The sequence below is a fragment of the Camponotus floridanus genome, unplaced genomic scaffold, assembly GCF_003227725.1.
Source record: "Camponotus floridanus strain SB8 unplaced genomic scaffold, Cflo_v7.5 scaffold27, whole genome shotgun sequence".
NCBI lineage: Eukaryota > Metazoa > Arthropoda > Insecta > Hymenoptera > Formicidae > Camponotus > Camponotus floridanus.
In genome coordinates this window covers 852,242-873,658 of record NW_020229403.1, presented here as the reverse complement: position 1 = coordinate 873,658, position 21,417 = coordinate 852,242, and the positions used below count along the sequence as shown (strand labels likewise).

The window sequence follows — 21,417 nt, the reverse complement described above, 5'->3', positions numbered from 1 at the left end:
ATTTGTATGTGTATATATATATATATATATATATATATATATATATAATAAAGAGAACTAATTTTTACCATGTCGCTGTTTAGATGTCGCAACAATATTGCGTTACCGTATAACAAAGTCCTGTGCCCTGACCCAGTACCTTTTCCCTGAAAGCAAAGGATTGGTCAAAGCCCTTGCACCCTTTTGTACTTGATACTTTTTGACTCTCTACGTATATATGAAATTTTAATACTTTGCAAAATAACAATATTTCTTAGACAATTTCTACAAGCGTATACTGATAAGAGGAGGCCATAAATGCTGGTATTATGTTAAGCCATGATACAAAACTCACGAGGCATATACCAAGAGACATAGATTACTGAATATAATTTTAACATAGACGATTAATTATATTAGACTATCAAATGAAAGCTAGCAATCCCTATTATTAGCTTCAACATACATTATGTTAATTAAAATTTTCAGAGTAATTATTTAATTAATCGGATGTGTAAAATAGCATCTCGATATTTATGAACTTTGAAAAAAAATCGATATTATTATATATGTCACAATTAAATTATATTAAACATTGTTAAATTTTTTATATTTAAGTACACAGATGATGAAACTTATTTATTTTTTAAGAGCAGCACATAAATCGAATTTGGAAAATTGTAATTATTTTTAATTTAAATTTGCAATCTTTATGTTAAATAAATACAAATTATAACGAAATGTTTTATTAGCGTCAAATGTGATATTAAATAAAAACTACTCAGTATTTCAAAAATTAATCGAGGCCATTTTTGTGAAATAAACGATTCATATTTTCACTCAAGCACGATCGGACATTACGATGTTTTAACACACAAACAAATGATGTTTTACCCAAGAGCGGACACGTTACGGCGCCTCGCAGATGTAAATTATACTTACTAAACTGTCTTGTTGCTGCAAAGAGAAAAAAACATAAAAGGCGATGAATCTCTTTCATTAAATGTCAACTCGGATTGATTACAAAGAAAGAAAAAAGGATATTAAGAAAAAATAAATAGAAAAAAAAGAATATAAAGAAACAATAAATAAAATAGAACAATGTATATGTATGATGTTTCATGGTCAATGATAGTAGGTCTCGATTAAATTTCCAGATGATTTGTTTTCCACAATGCTAGTATATTTCGAATGATAAAATCACAGATGGAGAAAAAATCAAAAGAATGAAAATGTAAATTCGAAATTATTTTACACGGCTGCATGGACACATGCCACAATCATACGGACACAAGGGGTGCGGTGGCAAAGAAGGTGCGTGCTAAATGCATCAAAAAGAAGCTATTCCGATGTATCAGGAATTCTTCCAAATTATTCGGCGGAGAAATTGAACAAGTTTGAAGACCTAAAAGACACTAAAAATATGTCTATAGGATATTTTAAATATTCTTTAGACATTTTTTTAAACATCTCTTAAGTCTTTGTAGGATTATGTTTTTTACATTTTACACAATGACAAAGGACGCGTTTTATGGCCCATTCTTATGCAGGCGTAATAAAATAAATTAATATTTAACGATGAACTTTTAGAATGTAAAAAGTTTATAATCATGAGGTAGATAATGATACACCATTCGCATAATTAATAAATTACAGAGTTGAATTTACGGATTACACGCACACAGAGCTTCATCATTTTTACTTGTAAAATCCTCCTTTTTAAAATGAGAGAATATTTTTTTACGGCACGCATCAAGTAGAAGTTATGAACTATTTCCTGAAATTTTACCGCCAAAGTTCTCTCTTTAAAATCATATGAATATACGAGATATTAGACAAAGAACATGTATACATTACCGTCTCGGAACCGGCAGCTGTTACTAACTCCTGTAAGGCTCTCACCGAGAGAGCCTGCTCTATCACGAATACGCATTGCGACAGATCCGGCGGTATATTCTAGAGGTGAGAAAAAAATTTATAATAAAGATAATAAAAGTGACATAATAAGAGCGAGATAAGGAAAATTGTAAAAAATTGCAATTACCTTGTCCGCGATATTCTCGAGGAAACAGTGTCGATTACCAAAACCCTCGGCTGCCAAACAGACTCTTTCTCCTGTTGCGGTACAGGACAGACATACCATATCTTCCTGTAAATTTTAAATGGCGTCATTACATGTTTCTCAATTTGTAATAGTCATCTGTTCTATTTTAAGAAGTCGAAAATATCAATCTTTAAACTGAGAACATTAATTAATTCTAAATTAATATTTTAATATAATTATAAACGCGTAATATATTAATTAAGTCTCCTATTTTCTTGGAATTTACATTGATCACGCATATAGATTGACGAGAGAATTCGGCGTGGATTTCTCTCGAAAAAGCTTCGTAGTATATTATATCGTACTGATGTTTGCTATGCTGCAATAGTACGCAATAGTATTAAAAGATTTTGCAATCTGCAACAGATGGTACATTCGTCGAAAGTAGCTATTTGCATTTAATTTTCATGAATATCGAAACGAGCACTGGTGAAAGTGTCGGTTGAGGAAAGCAATTGTTAATCTATCGATTGTTTTGAGAAAAAGCTTTTCGTTATGATATTAATAACTTTTATGAAATCGTACGAAATATGGTACAGACTACCGGCCAAAACTGTGCCAAAACCAATTTGGACGACCTCAAGAATGCAAGAAAATCAGGCACACAAGTATACCGGCTTCGAGGGCACTTCGTAATCTTTAGACACGTCGCATCGCTGAGCGGAAAACATGCATTTCTCTCACAACGATGTTATTTAACGCTCGCAACGTCGAGCCACGAGGAAAAGTCGAGAACTCGTCGAGTGAGTCATTCGATTTGCGTCGCTCGATTTTAACCCTTGATGCGTACAAATTTTTCTCTCGATTTACACACACTTAAGTTTTTATAAACTCAATTTTCCTGTAACAATTGTTTAAAAAATGTTAATCTTTTAAACAAGTTTAAAAAGATTGATCTTTTGTCACGCTATAGTTTTATATTTTTAATTCACCTACGAGCGAGAAAAAAATTACACCACATGTTTATGTATACCCTTCAACTCTAAGCAGAAATGTCAAAGGAAAAGAGAAGGAACAAGACTGTCAACTATATGCACCTGTGAAAATTTTATGAGCAACTATAGAAACTAGGTCAGAAGTCGTATGGGAAGATTGTTTATTCCTCTATTTCCATATCATCTAGACTAAACGATTTCTCTCAATTGGTATGTATCTATATATAAATTAAGTGCGATAAATTGCTCGATAAAATCGTATCGTAGCCAACATTCCTCAACAAGTTCAATCTTAATAGTATACACAGAGAAAATTAACGCCATAGTAATGATCATCTAAGTGCCTTATTTTTTGAATATTTTCCTAAATAATACAATAAAGTTATATAACTATATTGTAAATATGTAAAAAAATATTCTATGTTCCTCATAGAGATTTCAAATTTTTTAAAAGAGTTAAAAATAGATAATACATATATCTATAGCATTATTCGCGCTTGAAATATTGTTCAATCACGACAATAATAAGCACAGTTTATTGGCAATCAGGGATGTAGCTAAGGCAATCATTCGATTATAGAGTTGAATTGAAATCGATGGGGTAGTCCTGGTTATATCATGATGAAACTGTCTGTGTAAACGAAATTGTTTTGCACGACCATATTAATCGTATCCCACCTGTGCCACGAGAACCACACCTATAGTCTCTTCCTCTTTCTTTCTTTTTCTCTTTCTATCTATATCCCTTCGAGTGAAAATATTACTCAGATATTGTCGACCGTTGAATATACAGTTAACATTGTGCGATAGGCTGCGCAATCATGAACGCGCACGCATATTTTTGTGATATTCATCGCGCTGTTTAAGTTCGAAAAAAATTAATATGCAACGGAAAAAGATGCATAAGTAATGTGTTTTACTTAAAGGACACATTAACATAACTTCCCGTCGAGTTAAATCCGCGTTGAATCCATGCCGGAATGGCACGCGATTTGCCATACATGTGCTCGTATATTTGCGTTTTAGACACGCGAGACGCCAAAAGTTTCCGCTGGAAATTTGGCAAGGAGACTTAATCTCTTCTTTATCGAGATATTAATAAAGTACATTCGATCAATCTACCCGTTTGACGCGGGTGACTTCATAAATTGTTGGTTTTGATTAACACATTATATTGAAAATTATCATTTATCAAATGTTCGGCTTGTGATTATGATTCACGAGAGAAATAAAAAATAGAAAATAAATTCTTAATCGCATAGTTATTAAAAATATCAGCATTTGTTCTATTCCATTCTCATAATTATGTATATTTTCTCTCTTGAAAATATTATTTTAATTTTTTTTTATATGCAATAATTCCGTTCTATCAAAAGAGTAATTTTACTGTGTGATTTTTTAAGTATTAATGATTTTTCGGTTAAATTTGATAAACGAATTGTTAAGAAATTACGGCAACATAATTGAACGTTTGGCGAATTCATTGATAATGAACCAAATATATTGATTACTTCCGGCATCTGGTTACAATCGAAGTTACAATATGTATAAGTATAGGTCAAGGGTACGCCTTCATTTCACAAGATAATTCATATAATTCTATCAAATACTGTGTAGCAAATAAATCATTTTTATCTTTACACGTGTACCTTACAAGTTTTAGATCTTTCATTAGATATACAAAACACAAAAATTATATAAAACAATGAAAAGGATTTATTATATTCAAGTTGAATATTTTCAAAATATTTAATAGCATCAAAATCTTTTTAATTATAAAAATTTTTAGTTATAAAAATTTGATGAAAATATTCTTATAAACTCGATTTAAAAGTGATATTTTTTACTCTCACATAATTTAATAAAATTGATATTTTTTTATTTTTTTAATTTAATGGAAATATCAACTATGCGTATAAAATGATATTTAATAAATATATCGCTAAAAAAATAAGCTTCGTGACGCTTCATAGCATCATTGAGCTGGAAGAGGGTTAGAAAGGTGGGATGTTGCAGCATGATAATCATGTGTATACTATATCGTTTGTTGTTCAATACTCGGCGCATCTAACGCATGTTGCACATCGTAGTATATTAATTATAAATTCATCACTTTTCGATGCGGTATCACTAATGAAACAGCTACGTGAGGCGTATTGATCAGACAGAACAGCCACTGCATCAAATTCTAAAATTAACTAAAAGCGATTAGCTTTAAATAAGAAAACATTGTCTAAAGCTTTGTTGAATTTCTATATGCAACACGTGCACGTGTCGTAAACTTTCATCAACGAAATTGTACACTGAATTACTTGATCGTGAGTCTCTTCGGAAAATAAATCAAGTGAAAAATAATTAATTAAGCATGATATTAAATTTATGAGAAAAAATTTCGAGAGATATCGTTATAAGAATTTCTTCATTTTTTTGTAAATAAATTGGAACAATTTATCTTTTACATAATCTGGAAGTTGGAATTGTAAATGTTCATTATTCAGGTATATATAAATTGATAAAACATGTAAATTAGTGAGTAAAATTGAGAACAATAATTTCTTAATTTCCATTTTACTGAGAAATAATTTCCGTAACAACATTGAAACGTAATCATGAAGTTTTAAACACAACGCGATTTTATTTCACAATAATATATTTAATATTCAATTCTACTCCAAATAATATCACAACATCGATAATCGATAGAATTACCATCGACTATCCTCGAGTGTGCGAAGAGAATTAAGCTCGTAAAACTTCACATGTTTTCACCGCGGTTGACATTTCCCTTTCTTTTCGACACCAAGTAAAATTATCAAGTAAAAATTGTAAACGGCAGAAGAGATGGACGAACCTGATATTTATGGGAGCACGTCCAACAAAAGCAGGTGAGCGGTATTCCTCGCTCGCGATCCTCGTCGAACTTTGCTTACATAATTCATTCACAGGAAAGCCTGTCGAACGGCGCAAATATGATTTCTCACGTAAAAATGCGAACGACCCTCTTGGCATCGAGCCTGGCCGATTTCATACATGGCATGTTGTCGCGACGCGAATCTACCAAAGATGTATTTCGCACGCGATTTTGCCACATTGATTTAACAAGAACACGAAAGCCGGTTTAATTCCAAAGACAGCTACAACCGCGATGATCGAAATCGTTATCATGGGAAATAATCAGCTTTGCCGTTCAATGTTCTCTCTCATGCGCGTTTCGTATCATCCCATTTAATGGCAAAATTTCTAGTCGTAAATTGAATTGAACGCTGATTAGCCCAATCGCGAACTTCAAAGAAGGATCGAAAATGTTCCATTCGCTTTGATTCCCGGCAACGGCATAGATTGCATTAAATACGTCCTAAATGCACATAGATTAAAAGTGCATTTTGTGAGAAAATTAAATATTAATTCATAGTATTCGTTCATAATTTATAATAAAAATTATAATAGAACACACAATGAGATAAACCGGCCCTTCGCAGACGCACTATTGAAGAACCAGATAAAGAAATGGGCGAGCCCATGGAACAACAGGATGACGAGACAGCGCGTACGGATCGTCGCAGACGAAGGGAAGAAAGAGGAGCGCTATGTCGTTGCCAGTACGCACGCAGAAGAATCAGAACCAGAACCAGATCCAGAAGGAGAAGACGAAAAATTGTGTCGCAGAATCCCTTTATTATCTTCTATCTCGAGATGTATTATAAGACGCCTGAAAAACACGTGACGGAAGTCGCTCGGCAGGCTGGCAAAGAATGGTGCGACTTGCCCGAAGAGCAGAGACAAAAGTATATACTTTTGGCAGAGAGAGAACGAAGAAGACGTCGCAGGAGACTGCCGCGAAGAAGAAGACGCGTTTAGATAGAAGCGTTTGTTAAAGAGACATAACTTCTGATTGCCGTTAAATGAATTCAAAAAGAATCTATCAATAGCGAAAGACAAAGGAGACGAATGTGAAAAGATAAACTACATTTGATAAAATGAAAAGATATATCGTAAGTTTTCGCTATCAAAATCGTTGGAATACATTCGGAATTTAGATTTTTTATTTTATTTCGAGATTTCTTAGCACACACAGAAAAAAAAACACAATTTGCAACATATTATTATATATGTATATTTATAATATATAAGTTTAAAATTTTAAAACACTGAGTATATCGGGGGAAATGAAAAATGATGACGAAAAATGATTGTAACGAACACGAAGGTCATAAAATAGAAAACACGCGATTCAATTTAATTTATGAACAGTTTTATGTGATAAGTTCAATATTTTTGAAACCGTATAATTTGTAACAAATTTTTAATTCTGATTTTATATACATTATTTTAATAAATATATAAATAGTAAGTGTGCAATTTTGAAAAAAATATTAAAAATAAAATATATCAAAATTAATAATCTATCTATAAAAAAGAGAATTTTTATATTTGTGATTGATATTCCTGATTTGCGTGTAAATTGAAAATGATATCGCAATTTTATAGTAAACTATATTATTGTGATTAATATCAACAATTAAGTATATAATATAACAGAATATAACTGATTAAATACACAAACGTCAGACGAAATGATAAAAGACTGTATCTTTACTACTACAGTCAGCCTTGTAGGTCGAATGAGGTCAAGGTTGTGACTGCAAGTTACTTCAAGTGCTTCCACATTTTGTTAAAATCTCACAGTTTTTTCCTGCCCTAACTCTCTATATAAAAAAGGAATTGCATTTATATATAAAATAAAGCCAACTTTTTTAATGATATTTAAAGTTGATCGTCTGTCATCGATTTAAATTGTCAAAAAATATTTTTTAAATTTATTCAATTTTTAGACTTATTAAAAATTGATTATGCATTATAATTTAATTCGATTTCAAAACATGATAATACATTAATTTACTTAAGCGTTTTTCGGGAAAATTGCATACAGAATTTTTCTCAATTTTTTGGGTGATGTTTTTCAATAAAATCATAGATATACATATATACAAGCAATGTATGTGTAATACAACAGTTCGTGCAGTTTATAGTTAACTCGCTTCTTGTGTAAGCAAAGTTTCAACTTCATCGGTATTCATTCATTTTCACACAAACACTACTATATCATTGAAGGCGAACCACCTCCCTATTTCTATGCGCTTTTCGCGGACACGCTTGTGGATACATTTACCCTCAGCTCCTTTCAAACTTATTGATAACTGTTATACAACCTTGTATCATCTATGTAAAGTTCCTTTCGGAATTATTAATATCAATGAAAATATTTTTTTTAATCTTCGTTGATATTAAAATTGTCATTTGTATTAAAGTAAAAAATCATCGACACGTTAATCAATTATATATTAACGATTTAAACAGTTTCATTTAATAAGCTACTCTAAAGAAGACTATTTACAAGCAAATGCCAACGAAATTATCAATGAAAAACGCATCGCCAATGATTTCTTTTTACTTAAAATCGAAGTGTTTCTTCATCTTTAATGATAATTACTTTACGGTTATTGACTACGAGATTTTTCTCAATATTTTTCAGTACAATCTTTCGAACTTTATCTCAAACAAGACAGCTCACATGATCACTGTTTTATAGGAGAATTTCTCTCTGAGCATCTCCTTTAAATTTTGAAAATTGGCTTTTTGTCGCAATCATAAGCTCGCCCATAACAAAGTGGAACTTACCGTACGAAGGAATGATACGTCGTCCTGCTCGGAGCCACCCTCGCTATCGGCCATCCCTTCGGCGCGCTTCCACGCGACGGGTCTTCTCTGTCTGTCTCACCTCTACGCGCTCGTATGTGCGTACGCGTACGCGAGTGTGCGTAACTCGCGTGTTCACTCGGTGTCCAAGGCACCCTTATCAATGTTGGAGCGGTTGGTCATGCACGGTCTCGCATGGTCGGCATGTTCCTGTCACTACACCGGAATTTTTGACTTCGTCTCGCCGACGAAGACGATGATGACCACGGCAATGATGATGTCGCACTCAACTGTCGTGGAACACCGACAATCACCCACTGCTGGTCGGAGGACACCCAGACCGCTCACCGACGTTCCTCGCGCACGCGCTCGACACCTTTAATCAAATTCCGCATGCTCGAGATTCCGTTAACGCAAAATCCCCCCCTTTTATGCGACCGTATTATACGATTTTCACGTTGTGTCTGTCTTACCGTGAAATATTGTTGGAATATAATTTTATTTCTTTAGGAGAATGAATTTGAATAACAACGCGACAGGCAGAAAAGCTGATGGATTTCAAGGATGAAGGCATTGTCAACGAATCGTGTGATAATAAATCAAATTTATCGAGCATGAAGGTCGAAATAATTTTTTGAATATCTTTTTTAAGGAGGAATTCATATTCTTAGATTTTTATGTGATATATATTTTATCATTATGATATATACTTTATTTTTAATTAATGAAAATCTGAAGAAAGAGAAGAAAATACGTTATTTCATTTTATATTAGTGTGTCTTTAAATTATCTCTATTAATTTATAAACCTATCAATTAAAATTTTAAATTAATTTATAAACTCAAGAATTTATTTTAATAAGTATATCGCAACATATCCGTTACGATAAGCGTAAACACAATTCGTAACTAATTCAATCCATTAATAGACAAGCAAGAGAAGCACAAATGCACCAACTGAATATTCTTGCTTCAATCTGCATACATTGGTTGAAAAAATACCACTATCGATCCAGAATTATCGATATTATTACATTGAGCGTAAGCAGTGTATAAAATATGAAGTATTATGACACAAAGTTAAATCATACTTAACACAAAGCTGAGCTAATACAGCCATCATGGCTTTAAATCTATACTTTAATATGAATGAATATTTATTTAATATGCCACATATATGAATGAATATTTATTTAATATGCCACATTCCAATGATAGTGCAATCCAAATAACATAATGCAACAAGAAACGCAAAGAAAATGTAAAAAGAAATTACAAGATGTTTCACTCATATCAGCATATCTTATTTACTGAGAGTGCATGAAATCTGTCGAAATCTTTTAAATAAATATACAATAAAATTACAATTTGATAACGACAATTGTAATTTATTGATAATGTGCCCGGTTGATTTTACCTTCTCCGAGATTCTATTTCCAGTAACGCGACAGAAATAGATGCATCCGCGATGACTTACCGAAATATCTCCCACTTATCGATAATAAACTTTCAATTATTGCGCTTAATGCGTTAATCGAAAGTTAAGATCTTCGAAAAATGAAAATTTATTTGAAAATTCTTTTGCGAAAATGAATATTTCGCAAAAGGATTTTCTAATAAATATTCATGTGTAGGAATATATTATTTGCATCATGTTCGATAAAATTGTTTCTTGATGAATTAAATAAAAGTCTCATAGAAAGTCGATAAAATCTCTCGATATATATTCTATAAATATTTCTTGTAACTTTATCCTTTGTTGCAATATTGAACGTATTATATCATGGTCGATATGATTTACTGTTATTTCTACAAATATTATTCAATCATGAGACAACAACATTCTTTTGAAATAAAATAACAAAATTATAATTTTTAATTTAAACTATTCATGCCATAATGAAACATTTTACTTTATAGACAACGAATACTGTTACTTTTACGAATATTATTTAGTTATAATGTTATAAATGTGCATCAAGATTAAATAAATAATCTAAATAAATAAAACAATTTTAATTTTAAAATTTTTATGGAATAATAAACATGTAGCAATAAGCATAATTTATCAAAATAATTTAATTTTATAAGCCGATTTTAAATTCTAATGACAATTGGAATATAAAAAAATGTTACTTAAATATTTTTTATGATAGTTTTTTTTGGCAAAGCTATTCCAGAAAGCGACATTGCATAAGAATCGACAAAATTGAGTTTCTAATTTTAGAATAAGAAACATACACGGTTGTCTACTGGATTGAGAATTGCAAAGACACTTAATTCAAAATATGAAATGTATTAAGCTTGTTCAACAATTAATTGAACAATTAAATATTCATTTAATTATGCTTATTTCTAAAATTAATGATAATGTAGCGTGTATTAAAATTATATTACTGTACTACATGCATGGTATTTGTCAATATTACAAGTTTACTGAATAGCAATGTATGTATATATATATTCATGACGATATCCCCAGGGAATTGCTTTACAAAATTAATTAATTAGGTAAAGAAGGAAGATTACATATTACGCGAAAAAAAAACTACATTCTTCCCTCACGCGCTATTCAAAGCATCACTCACGCACATATACGCAGCACACACGACACAGGTACGCACACATACACACTCACATATTACGGAGGATACACGGATATCATTTTTTGAAGACGTAATCCAGATCGAAAAAGAAAAAAGAGATTAATCATGACATTCATCCTGAGAAAACTCACCTCGAAGTAACACTTCACTTCTCTTAATTCGCGTGCTCGTCTCACGATCTCGCGGAAGGATTCTCCCCCCCCGCGTACGATAGATCGTGCGTGTATAGATCGTTCGCGTTCGGTCAAGGACTTCTTTGGGGCGCCGAGCTTCTCGTTTTCCTGACTACAGGAGATCGGGCACCCGCGACGAAATTTCTGTCGAAGCTCGAGGAGCTATGTCGAGCCGAGCGGAGCGGGACGGAACAAGAACGAGCGGTTCTCCGGCGGTTATTTTCAGCCTCGAGCCGAGCGATCCGCGCCTCTCCGCGCGCTTTGCGTCGTACTTGAAAAAAATCGCAACAAGGCGACATCGAAATCATCTAAGTCGATTGTCAGTACAGCCATAGGAAATAGATAGTGAATTGTAAAACATCTACCAAACAATCTCTTTTGTGACGTAAAATTTATATATTATTTAAAATTAATATTATGTATTTATCTATTATTTCTTGAGCGACTTATTGCTGTGTATTTACATCCCAAGAAACTTTCGAAGATTAATTTAGATGCTGACGATATAAGATTTTTAATAATTGCAAATCTGCAAAAATCTGTTAATATAAACGATTATTATATTACGATTTTATATTAATAATTTTAATAAATTCGCACAATACCAGCTTCCAAATTTAATTCGACTCTGATTTAACACAATTTATTTATAAATTTGCTCATATTATCAATAAATTTTTAATAAATTAATTGTACATATTGTGTCAAATAATTTATTTGCGATAAAATATCAATAAATCGTGTAACAATAACGAATTCATAACATTCTCAAATTACAGCAAATGACTATTATAATCTTATGACCCGTCTTTGTTGCCACCAATTCTTGCCAAGATTTTCAACATGAAATAGATTAAATTCTTCAAGAAATGAAGATCATCTATATTTATTATTATCTCTTTTTAATGACGCCATAATATTAATAGTTATTGATTTACATATCCATATATTGTCATCACAATGACAGTGGTATAATTGGCAGCTATAATTAACAAACGATTGATGGACATTTTATACAAGTTTTTAACAGTATTTAATTTGAACTTGGCGCCACATATTAATTCTTTGCGCAGAAGCTGACGTGTCTTGATAGAACATCTGATCACAGCTGACGCGCATATCGTCGTGTGCTTATTCATTTCCTTTCACTCTGTTAGGTTAACGTTTTTATTAGTCACAAGATAATGTTGGGAAAAATAAAAACAAAGCAAGAAAAAAGTGGAGGTAAGTAAGAAAATTATCATAAAATTAAATTCAAATAGCAAATGATAGTAAGTTAGGAAATATCATAAAGACTTTCTGAGAAAGGTTATGTTTGTTATTTACTTGCTATTTAAAACCATTGCAGTGAATAAAAATTAATAAAAAGATTGTGAAATTAATTATTCAGTTGATGAGCAGTACATAAATCATAGACTAATGAGTTAAATTTCATATTGTAAAAACAAATTCATGTCTAAGCAAAATACATAATAAAATATTAATTATAGGAAAGATTTTAAGATTTTAAATGCAATTGCAGAGCTTATTGCGTATAGTGAGGCAGCAGTTGTAAACAATGCTGCAGTTGTAGAATATTGTAAAATATCAATGGCAGCTTTATCAGGTGGTACAGCTGGCTTGCTAGGATTAACTGGGTTATATGGATTTGGATTTTATATCTTTGCAGTTTTCGGACTATGGGTAAGATTATCTTAATACTATTAACAATAATTGTATATAATATTACAAGCATCTTTATAGGCAATGTTACTGATGAAAGCTGGTGGTCAATGGAAAAAGTATTTTATTAGCAGGCGGCATTTATTAACAAGCGGTTTCTTTGGAGGGCTTTGTGTATCCTTTGAAGCAATTCATAAAAATAAATTTTATTTTCAGACATTTATTTTCCTTAATAGCAATTGTTCTGTGACTGCAAAACTTTCTACAGACATACGTATTATTCTGGACGTATCCTTTCCTACAATAATGCAAATAATATTTATATATATATTTCTGCACATATATGCCTAAAATTAATATACTATAAATTTCTTAATGATGAATCAGATTTTTATATGGAATGGTTCACGTTTATTGAGAACGATAGTGATAATTCATAGCGCTTATGATAACGCAATTATATAAATACATAAGTATCATAAAGTTGCATAATTAAATATAAGCCAGTCATAAGAATTGTTGTATTTTTTTCACTCAAGTGTTTTAAATAAATAAGTAGAGTAAATAAGGGATAAAATGTTCATATATTGTATATTGATATGTACATACAATATACTTTTAATTATATGATAAAACAATCACGACATTTATTATCAAATATTTAAATATAAAAAAAAGAAATATCAATAAGTCAGTGCAATAGAAATATAAGCAGCCGTTATTTATTGAATGTATAATATATTTGCATAATAAATTATTAATCACTATCTTAATTAATTAAAATTACCGATAACCTTACATAATTATATATGCGACATTTATAAACGTATTTGTATAAATAATCACTATTATCTTTAAAACTCTTCGAAGAGATAGAATTAAGATATTAGAAGATAAAAAATATGTAAACTTTTTTTGCAGAATACATTGTATTTTAAAATAAATTAAGCAAATTTTTATGTGAAATTATTTATATATGTCTTTTGAAAAGAAAACTACATCTTTTGAAAAAGAAAACTACGAGTACTCTGCAGCGATTATGACGCGATTATGTGGATACTTAATATCATATAGTTATATAATTACATAAGTCATTCATTTAAAATCCTTTCATTTTCATATGTAGGAAGACGTGTGTGTATGTCTAGTGCACCAAAAAAATTCACATAATTTCTCGCTTTTCGAAGCAACATCAATCATTGTCTCTAAAAAAACCTTACATTATCTACATTATATCTAATATTTCTTCTTTAAATATTACTGATTGATGAATATTTTAAGCGCTTTGAGGATTATTTGCTTGCTATTATCTGATTGTTACTAATTTATTATATCTTATATTTCTATTATATTTTACTGTACATTATTATTCTGATATTAATATTCTTTAATATTTCAAAGTAGAAGAGTTCTCACACACTAGAAAAAAAATAAGATACATTTTTTCTTAGTTTTGTACTTATCATGCTCACATTTTCTATTTCAACGTTTAGCACTTTTAATTCATTCGCTCTCTACTGTTAATTGTTAGCGTTCACTATAAAAACAAAGTCATATATTAATATAAATCATCAGATAAGAGATTCATACCTATAATATTCTTAATAATTATACATATTTTAAATAATACAATTATATTCTGAAATATGTTAAATTTAACATTTAATTTACGAGAAAAACTTGATTTCGGCAGTGAAAATCAATCGTATTACATACGACAAAATAGCATCATGAATTCGCTGAGAAAATCCAAAGATTCAAATTTTTGTCTCGGATGTTTGTTCATGTGTTATTGTCTCTTCTCGTTGGCAGCCTTCAGTAGCAATTTCAAGAGGTTTTCCGATTTCCAAGCCTTCTAATCTTCGTTCCTCGTCCATCTTATCTAATTCTGCTTTGCTTAAATGATAAACTATTCCGGCTCCATAACCGTCGCCCAGAACGTTGATTGAAGTTCTGATCCGATCACTTAAAACGAAGCGCTTGCTTTTTTTTTTTAATTTACAGAGAAACGATAAAAATGTGTGTGTAACTTACAGCATCCAGTCGATTGCGAACAATAGAGAAACATCATTCGTAGGGAGACCCAAGGTGGTTAGCACCAATAGCATGGTGACCAATGCAGCACTGGGAATGCTTGCAGCTCCGATACTTGCCAAGGTAGCTGTAAGGCTATAAAAAATCAAGATAAATATTTAAACAATCGAATTCAAGAGAAATTCAAGAAATCAAATTCTTTCTATTAATTTACTAATCAGATATATTAAGAGTCTTTTATTAATAATAATTTCCAAGTAATTTATATATGTATATATATATATATATATATATATATATATATATACATATACTTAAATATCCAGAGTAAGCTAGATATTCGTTAAACTACAAAGATAAACATGATTTTCTAAATTTCACATTCGTCGATCAACGAAATGTATTAATACCATTTGTTTAATAGTGGTTTGATATGCGTTTGAAAATAAAATAATGACATTCTAAATTATACATATAATTTTTATCTTCTCTCATATTATTCATATGAAAACGAAGGCTACTATACTGAATCTAGTATATACTAGATTTTACGCATATTGTAATCTTCATAGTTTAACGAATATCTAGCTTATTTTGGATATTTAGATAATGTATGATGATATTAGCAGTGATAACGAATCACGAGCGGTGTTTTCAGTCGTCATTGAAAGTTTTCTAAGCTCAGAAAGTCGATGATTCCCGACAAAGATCAAAATTTGTCACGAGTAGTTCACGAAGTGTGAGTCCAAGAAGCAGATTTCGGATATTCACTGTAAGTCAGCCGCTCCTCGGGCGATCGGAACGAGATTTAAACGGTAGTGCCGCGAAATGGTGTAGAATTTTATGCAAAAAGAACGAAATCGCTATCGCGTCCGGAAGTCGAGATATAAATTGGCCATTTTTCGTCTGCGCGCGAACGGTCGAAATTGTGCACGACGCCGCACGATATTCACTGTAACGTGGCAAGTAAAATGGCGAGCCGAATGCAATCGTTCGATTAATTCGTTTTATATATATCGAACGAAAAAGCGAACCAGAATGTAATCGTTCGATTAATTAATTAAATATTTATATATATCGAACGAAAATCAATCACAAGATTTTTATTAAAACGTCTTATCACTCGACGCTGTTACCAGATTGCGTACGCCAACAGCACGCAACTACAGCTGAGCGAACAGCTGAGCGGACTGTGAGTGTAATCATAGTGCGCAGGCGTCGAACTCACACTACGCTTCCATTCACTTGTCCGCTCAGCTGTCAGCTGTAGTTGCGTGCTGCTGGCATACGCAGTCTGGTAACAGCGTGCGAGAGCTAAGACGTTTTAATAAAAATCTTGTGTTTGCGTAGTAAATTAACAGTGAAAATGAAGTATACTCTGCAGGAATATACGGATATGATTGTGGCATACGGACTAGCGGGAGAAAATACTTATCGTGCGACCGCAATTTACATGGAATTATTTTCCGGACGTGCACGAAAACCAAGTGGCCGTACAATTTTACGTGTTGTGCAATAATTATGTGAAACTGGGTGTCGTGCATAATATCGGGATAACCGGTCCAGCAGTGCGCCTTCGTGTACGAGATGAAGAAAGGATTCTTGAAGCATTTTATCATCGTATCATTATCGACGTGTGCAATACATTTTATCGAAGGATTTTCAATCACGGATCAATTTTTGTAAAGGTACTGTCACTATTAATTTTTTACATTTACGATATATTCAGCGTATACTAATGGCATTTTGAATAATTTTCAAATTGAGAGTGGAATAGGCCTATGGGGGAAACCACTATAAAAAAAGCGCACCATGCTATCTACCGCAAGGTGGTGTGGAAATGATAGCGCATCATTTTCTCACTAAAAGGACGGATCATTTTTCGGCGCGGTATTGCGATATATCGCAAACCACCATCATGTCTCGGAGAGCGACCCGCCCACCGCTTCGCCGCACTCGTAGTATTACACTTAAGTGTGAGTCCAAGAAGTAGATTTCGAATATTCACTGTAAGTCAGCCACTCCTCGGGCGATCGGGACGAGATTTAAACAGTAGTGCCGCGAAATGGTGTAGAATTTTATACAAAAAGAACGAAATCGCTATCACGTCCGGAAGTCGAGATATAAATTGGCCGTTTTTCGTCACGGACGGTCGAAATCGTGCACGACGCCGCGCATGATGCCTGCCTCTCTCGCGCGATATTCACTGTAACGCGGCGAGTAAAATGGCGAGCCGAATGCAATCGTTCGATTAATTCGTTTTATATATACCGAACGAAAAAGCGAACCAGAATGTAATCGTTCGATTAATTAGTTAAATATTTATATATATCGAATAAAAAAGCGAGTCGGAATGCAATCAGTCGAATAGTGAATTAAATATTTATATATACCAAACGAAAAGATGAATCGGAAAATCAGTGAATTAAATATATATATAAATATTTAACGAATTAATCGAACGAATGCAATTTCCGACTCAACTTTTCGTTTGGTATATATAAATATTTAATTCACTATTCGACTGATTGCGTTCCGACTCGCTTTTTTATTCGATATATATAAATATTTAATTAATTAATCGAATGATTGCATTCCGATTCATCTTTTCGTTGGATATACATATATATATATATATATATATATATATATATATATATACGCACACACATATAAATTATTATTAAAAATATTAATAATATATAATACCATTATTAATAATATATAAAATATCACCAACTAATGATATAATAAAAAACTTAACGTTATGAATTATGCATACCTGACTGTAATGACTTCCATGAATCCTAATGAGATTCCATTCAATTGTGCGATGAAGATTGCAGCCACGGCTTCATAGAGAGCCGTGCCATCCATATTCACGGTAGCACCAACTGCCACGACGAAACGCGTCACTCGTGGATCGATCTTGTTATTTTCTTCGAGACAACGAAAAGTTATAGGCAAAGTTGCTGCACTATAATCATAAATTCATAACATTCGAAGCAACATCTTATTTTATTACCTTAAAAGATAACTCGAAATTATTCAGCCATAAAATAGATACAAGAAAATTTAATTTATTTTCCTAGAAAAATCTAAGATTGCCTCAAAATTAATACGGGCCGTTCGAAATATTTATGATATTTATAAAGTTGTAAATTTGTATTTCCATTATTCAATTATGCTACATTTTCATTAAATTAATTTATCTAAATTAATTTATATCAAAATTAAACAGTCTACATAACATATAGATATATGAATGCATCTCATGATATTTGTCGTGATATTTGAATTAATTTTGAAGTCATCTTTGACTGAAATCAATCTTAAGATAACAGTGAAGAATTAAATTTAATTATATAAACATTTTTTGAAAGTATTTATATATATACAATATGCAAATAAAGTAAATCGTTTATTACCTTGAAGCTGTACCCAACGCAGTCACCCAGGCTTGCATCATGCCTCTAAAGAACACTGCTGGATTCTTTCGAGTTATAAACCAATAGATCGTCGGTATTGTGATGATTGCATGAATCATTAAACCCAATATTACTGTTATCATGTATAGACCTAACATTTGAGCAGTTGCCGCCAGATTTGTAATAGACATAATTTTTCCAGCTATCAAACACATAATTCCGAACGGAGAATACCTGTAACGATTGTCGATTATGTTGTTCAACGAAAAATAGCAAATAATAAAAATGTAACAAAATTAATTTTTATATTTTTATCATTAATTTATATATTTTTTTCTCTCTTCCGCCAGTTTCTTAAGAAAAGTTTAAGATACGAAAATAAAATTTTTTATTTATAAATAGATAATACATTTATGTTTCTATGTTTTTATTTATGATGCAAATATAAGTTATTTCAGTATTATTTCATACCAGACCACGATGATCGTGACGAGTTTCATGATAATCTCGTTTAGAACCACGAAGAAGTCCACCATTAACTTGCCGTGAGGTCCTATCTGACCCGCGAGCACGCCAAAGATAATGCAGAACACAATCATGCCCATCACGTTCGTGCCGTCCTTATAAATCAAGGTCGGTTCTACTATGTACTCACTCTGATTCAAATTGCCGATTACGACCACCTTTTTTTTCACATAGGAAGTCTGAACCTGCTGAAAGCATGCTTGTACTAGGTTCTCCGGCACCATGTTTCTGAGAACGAGAGATTGCGAATTTTGAAAAGTGAATTACGATCGTGAAATTGACAGATTGCTTTCCCATACCGAATTATATCGAGAATCGCGTCTATAGTAGAGACTTTCGTCTCCTCGGCTTTCACCACTGCAGCGACCGCAGTTTTGATCTGCGGATCACCCGGATGGATCATCAGCACCATTGCGATGCCCACTATGGCGGCGAGAATAGTTGTTATTGAATAGTATGTTAACGCTCTGACCCCTATCTTTCCTGATCTTTGAACGTCTAATTGTGCCATTCCTGAAATTAATATATCCCTTAAATATCAATTTTCAATGGAAACTATGAAAAATAGAAAAACGAACTAAAAAGTAAAATTTTAAATGTATAACATTAAATTTGATTTCTGCTACATCAGTGAAAAATTTTGCTTCAAATTAGATTCTTCATTTATAATATTTACATAATTAGATATTCACATAATTAAATTTCTTGTATCTTTATTGATTATTTCCTCGATATGAAGTGGTATCGATTGTAGATTCATAATTACCCGAGATTAGCGACGAAATGATGAGTGGCAAGATAAACATCTTGAGCATCCGCATAAGGATCTCTCCTGGAAAACTGATGAGAGTTATAGATTGTGGTGCGAAATCGGCTAATCGCCCTAGAAACCCAATACCTAGACCCACCAAAACTCCAGCGATGGTCAATGCCAAAAGCAAGTTACTTTTCATCCATTTTATCACCTATATTTTCCACAGTAAAATTTAATAAGTTTTTCTCACCCTCGATATTAGTTTCTCTTTTCTTATATTTTACAAATTTTAGAAAATTAATTTCACTTTGTTTTTCTTTTATTTTTATCGCAAAAATGATCGAATTAAATTGAATAAAATTGAAGGATAACATTTTTAGAATATTATGCATAAGCTATGCATAATATGCAAAAAAATGTTATCCTTTAATTTTATTCAATTTATATACTTCTAGAAGGCTTACCACCCGTAATCTATCAAGTGCCGTTACTTTACGCTGTGCTTTCGCCTCGACTTCTTCTTCCGATGTCATCTTTTCGATATCTTCTTCTGTGCACGACCTAGAAGATATCTCAAGTGAGAAGCAACTCGAATTTTCGATAAAAATATGAGAAATCTTTTACATGTGGCCACCCTCCTTGACCTCCGAGGTTCCGCGAAGAACCGCAACAGCGCCAGAAATACGATGTCCTAAAGACATTTTTTGAGTTTCAAAGGCACCGGAACTTCAAGATTTTGTGAGGTGTCTCCTTCCGTAACGCGACGGATATCGGGATAGATTTTGCGAATCTTCATCCCGCAGCTTTCACGACTGTGTTACATCTTTCCATAGCGTGAATCATCTTGATTTATTCAGATATTAACGATGTCAATTTTTCTGTATTATTAAGTACGAAAGAAATACGTGTATATTTTTCTTTATATATGTATATATATATATAAAATTATATTATATCAAAAATTATTAAAAAATAAAGTTATCATTTATCATTCTTTTTAATGCAGTTATTTACTTCTTTTTTTTTAAGCATTTAAATAAATAAACAGTTTCTAAGCATTCTTTAAGTTTATAGCAACGAAAGAAAACGATGAATTTTAATTAAAAAAATTTACTCCACGTAAGAATGATTATAGAAAATCCTCTGTTCTTATCTTCTATTTTACTTCCTTTTATTCACGTTTTCCAGAATTAAACTCTGTAAACCAACACTTCTCTTCGCGAATGATTATCGAAGCACGTGCAAATCGTTTGATAGCGCATCGCGACACACAATGCTTTCGCGCGGACCACCGGGAACTATCACGAGCGTGCGAGAGCCAACACTGGTCCTGAGGAAACGATGACGGGGTAAGACCCCAAAGGAGGTCACACCCGATCTGTTACATTCAGGATCATTGTACCGTTGCGTCGATTGCGGGCGCGAATGACATCCGCAAGGCTTTTCGCGCATGCGATCAGTTGTCGAGATCGGATAAATATGCCGGTAGGCTTTAGGTATCGCCGCGGATCTGCCTGCAAT

At 32.2% G+C, this 21,417-nt stretch overlaps 3 protein-coding genes across 17 annotated transcripts in view; 1 reads left to right on the top strand and 2 right to left on the bottom strand.

Annotated features, from left to right (window-relative positions):
- The window catches only part of LOC105252243 (ryanodine receptor), a 41,437-nt gene extending 29,775 nt beyond the window's left edge, over nt 1–11,662 (bottom strand). For 7 of the 14 annotated variants that reach the window (XM_025409575.1, XM_025409576.1, XM_025409580.1 and 4 more), the window contains exons 1-6: nt 11,452–11,661; nt 8,698–9,091; nt 2,024–2,128; nt 1,837–1,935; nt 922–936; nt 69–146 (exon numbers count right to left, since the gene is read on the bottom strand). In XM_025409575.1, the coding sequence (XP_025265360.1) occupies nt 69–146; nt 922–936; nt 1,837–1,935; nt 2,024–2,128; nt 8,698–8,751 (351 nt within the window). In that variant the 5' untranslated portion in view covers nt 8,752–9,091; nt 11,452–11,661. Of the gene's footprint in view, nt 1–68; nt 147–921; nt 937–1,836; nt 1,936–2,023; nt 2,129–8,697; nt 9,092–11,451 lie in introns of all 14 variants that reach the window. The other 7 variants (XM_025409585.1, XM_025409588.1, XM_025409582.1 and 4 more) reach the window with 2 other exon arrangements.
- Nucleotides 11,663–12,600: 938 nt separating this feature from the next.
- LOC105252217 (ER membrane protein complex subunit 6) lies at nt 12,601–13,758 on the top strand. Its single transcript, XM_011259515.3, has 5 exons — nt 12,601–12,717; nt 13,016–13,176; nt 13,237–13,329; nt 13,424–13,443; nt 13,543–13,758. Exons 1-5 carry the CDS (start codon nt 12,678–12,680, stop codon nt 13,571–13,573), a joined length of 345 nt encoding a protein of 114 aa, XP_011257817.1. The 5' UTR covers nt 12,601–12,677; the 3' UTR covers nt 13,574–13,758.
- Nucleotides 13,759–14,564: 806 nt separating this feature from the next.
- LOC105248291 (excitatory amino acid transporter) lies at nt 14,565–21,406 on the bottom strand. Of its 2 annotated transcripts, none has more exons than XM_025409545.1 (10): nt 21,011–21,406; nt 20,521–20,774; nt 20,361–20,457; nt 19,909–20,107; nt 19,442–19,655; nt 19,089–19,370; nt 18,618–18,851; nt 17,972–18,166; nt 15,190–15,324; nt 14,565–15,120 (listed from the first exon to the last, which is right to left on the bottom strand). In XM_025409545.1, the coding sequence occupies exons 2-10, from the start codon at nt 20,595–20,597 to the stop codon at nt 14,913–14,915; spliced, it is 1,641 nt and encodes a 546-aa protein (XP_025265330.1). In that variant the 5' UTR covers nt 20,598–20,774; nt 21,011–21,406; the 3' UTR covers nt 14,565–14,912. The 2 variants fall into 2 exon arrangements, with proteins under 2 accessions (XP_025265330.1, XP_025265329.1); XM_025409544.1 differs by having other exon boundaries at nt 14,913–15,120; nt 21,106–21,406.
- Between the last annotated feature and the right edge of the window lie 11 nt (nt 21,407–21,417).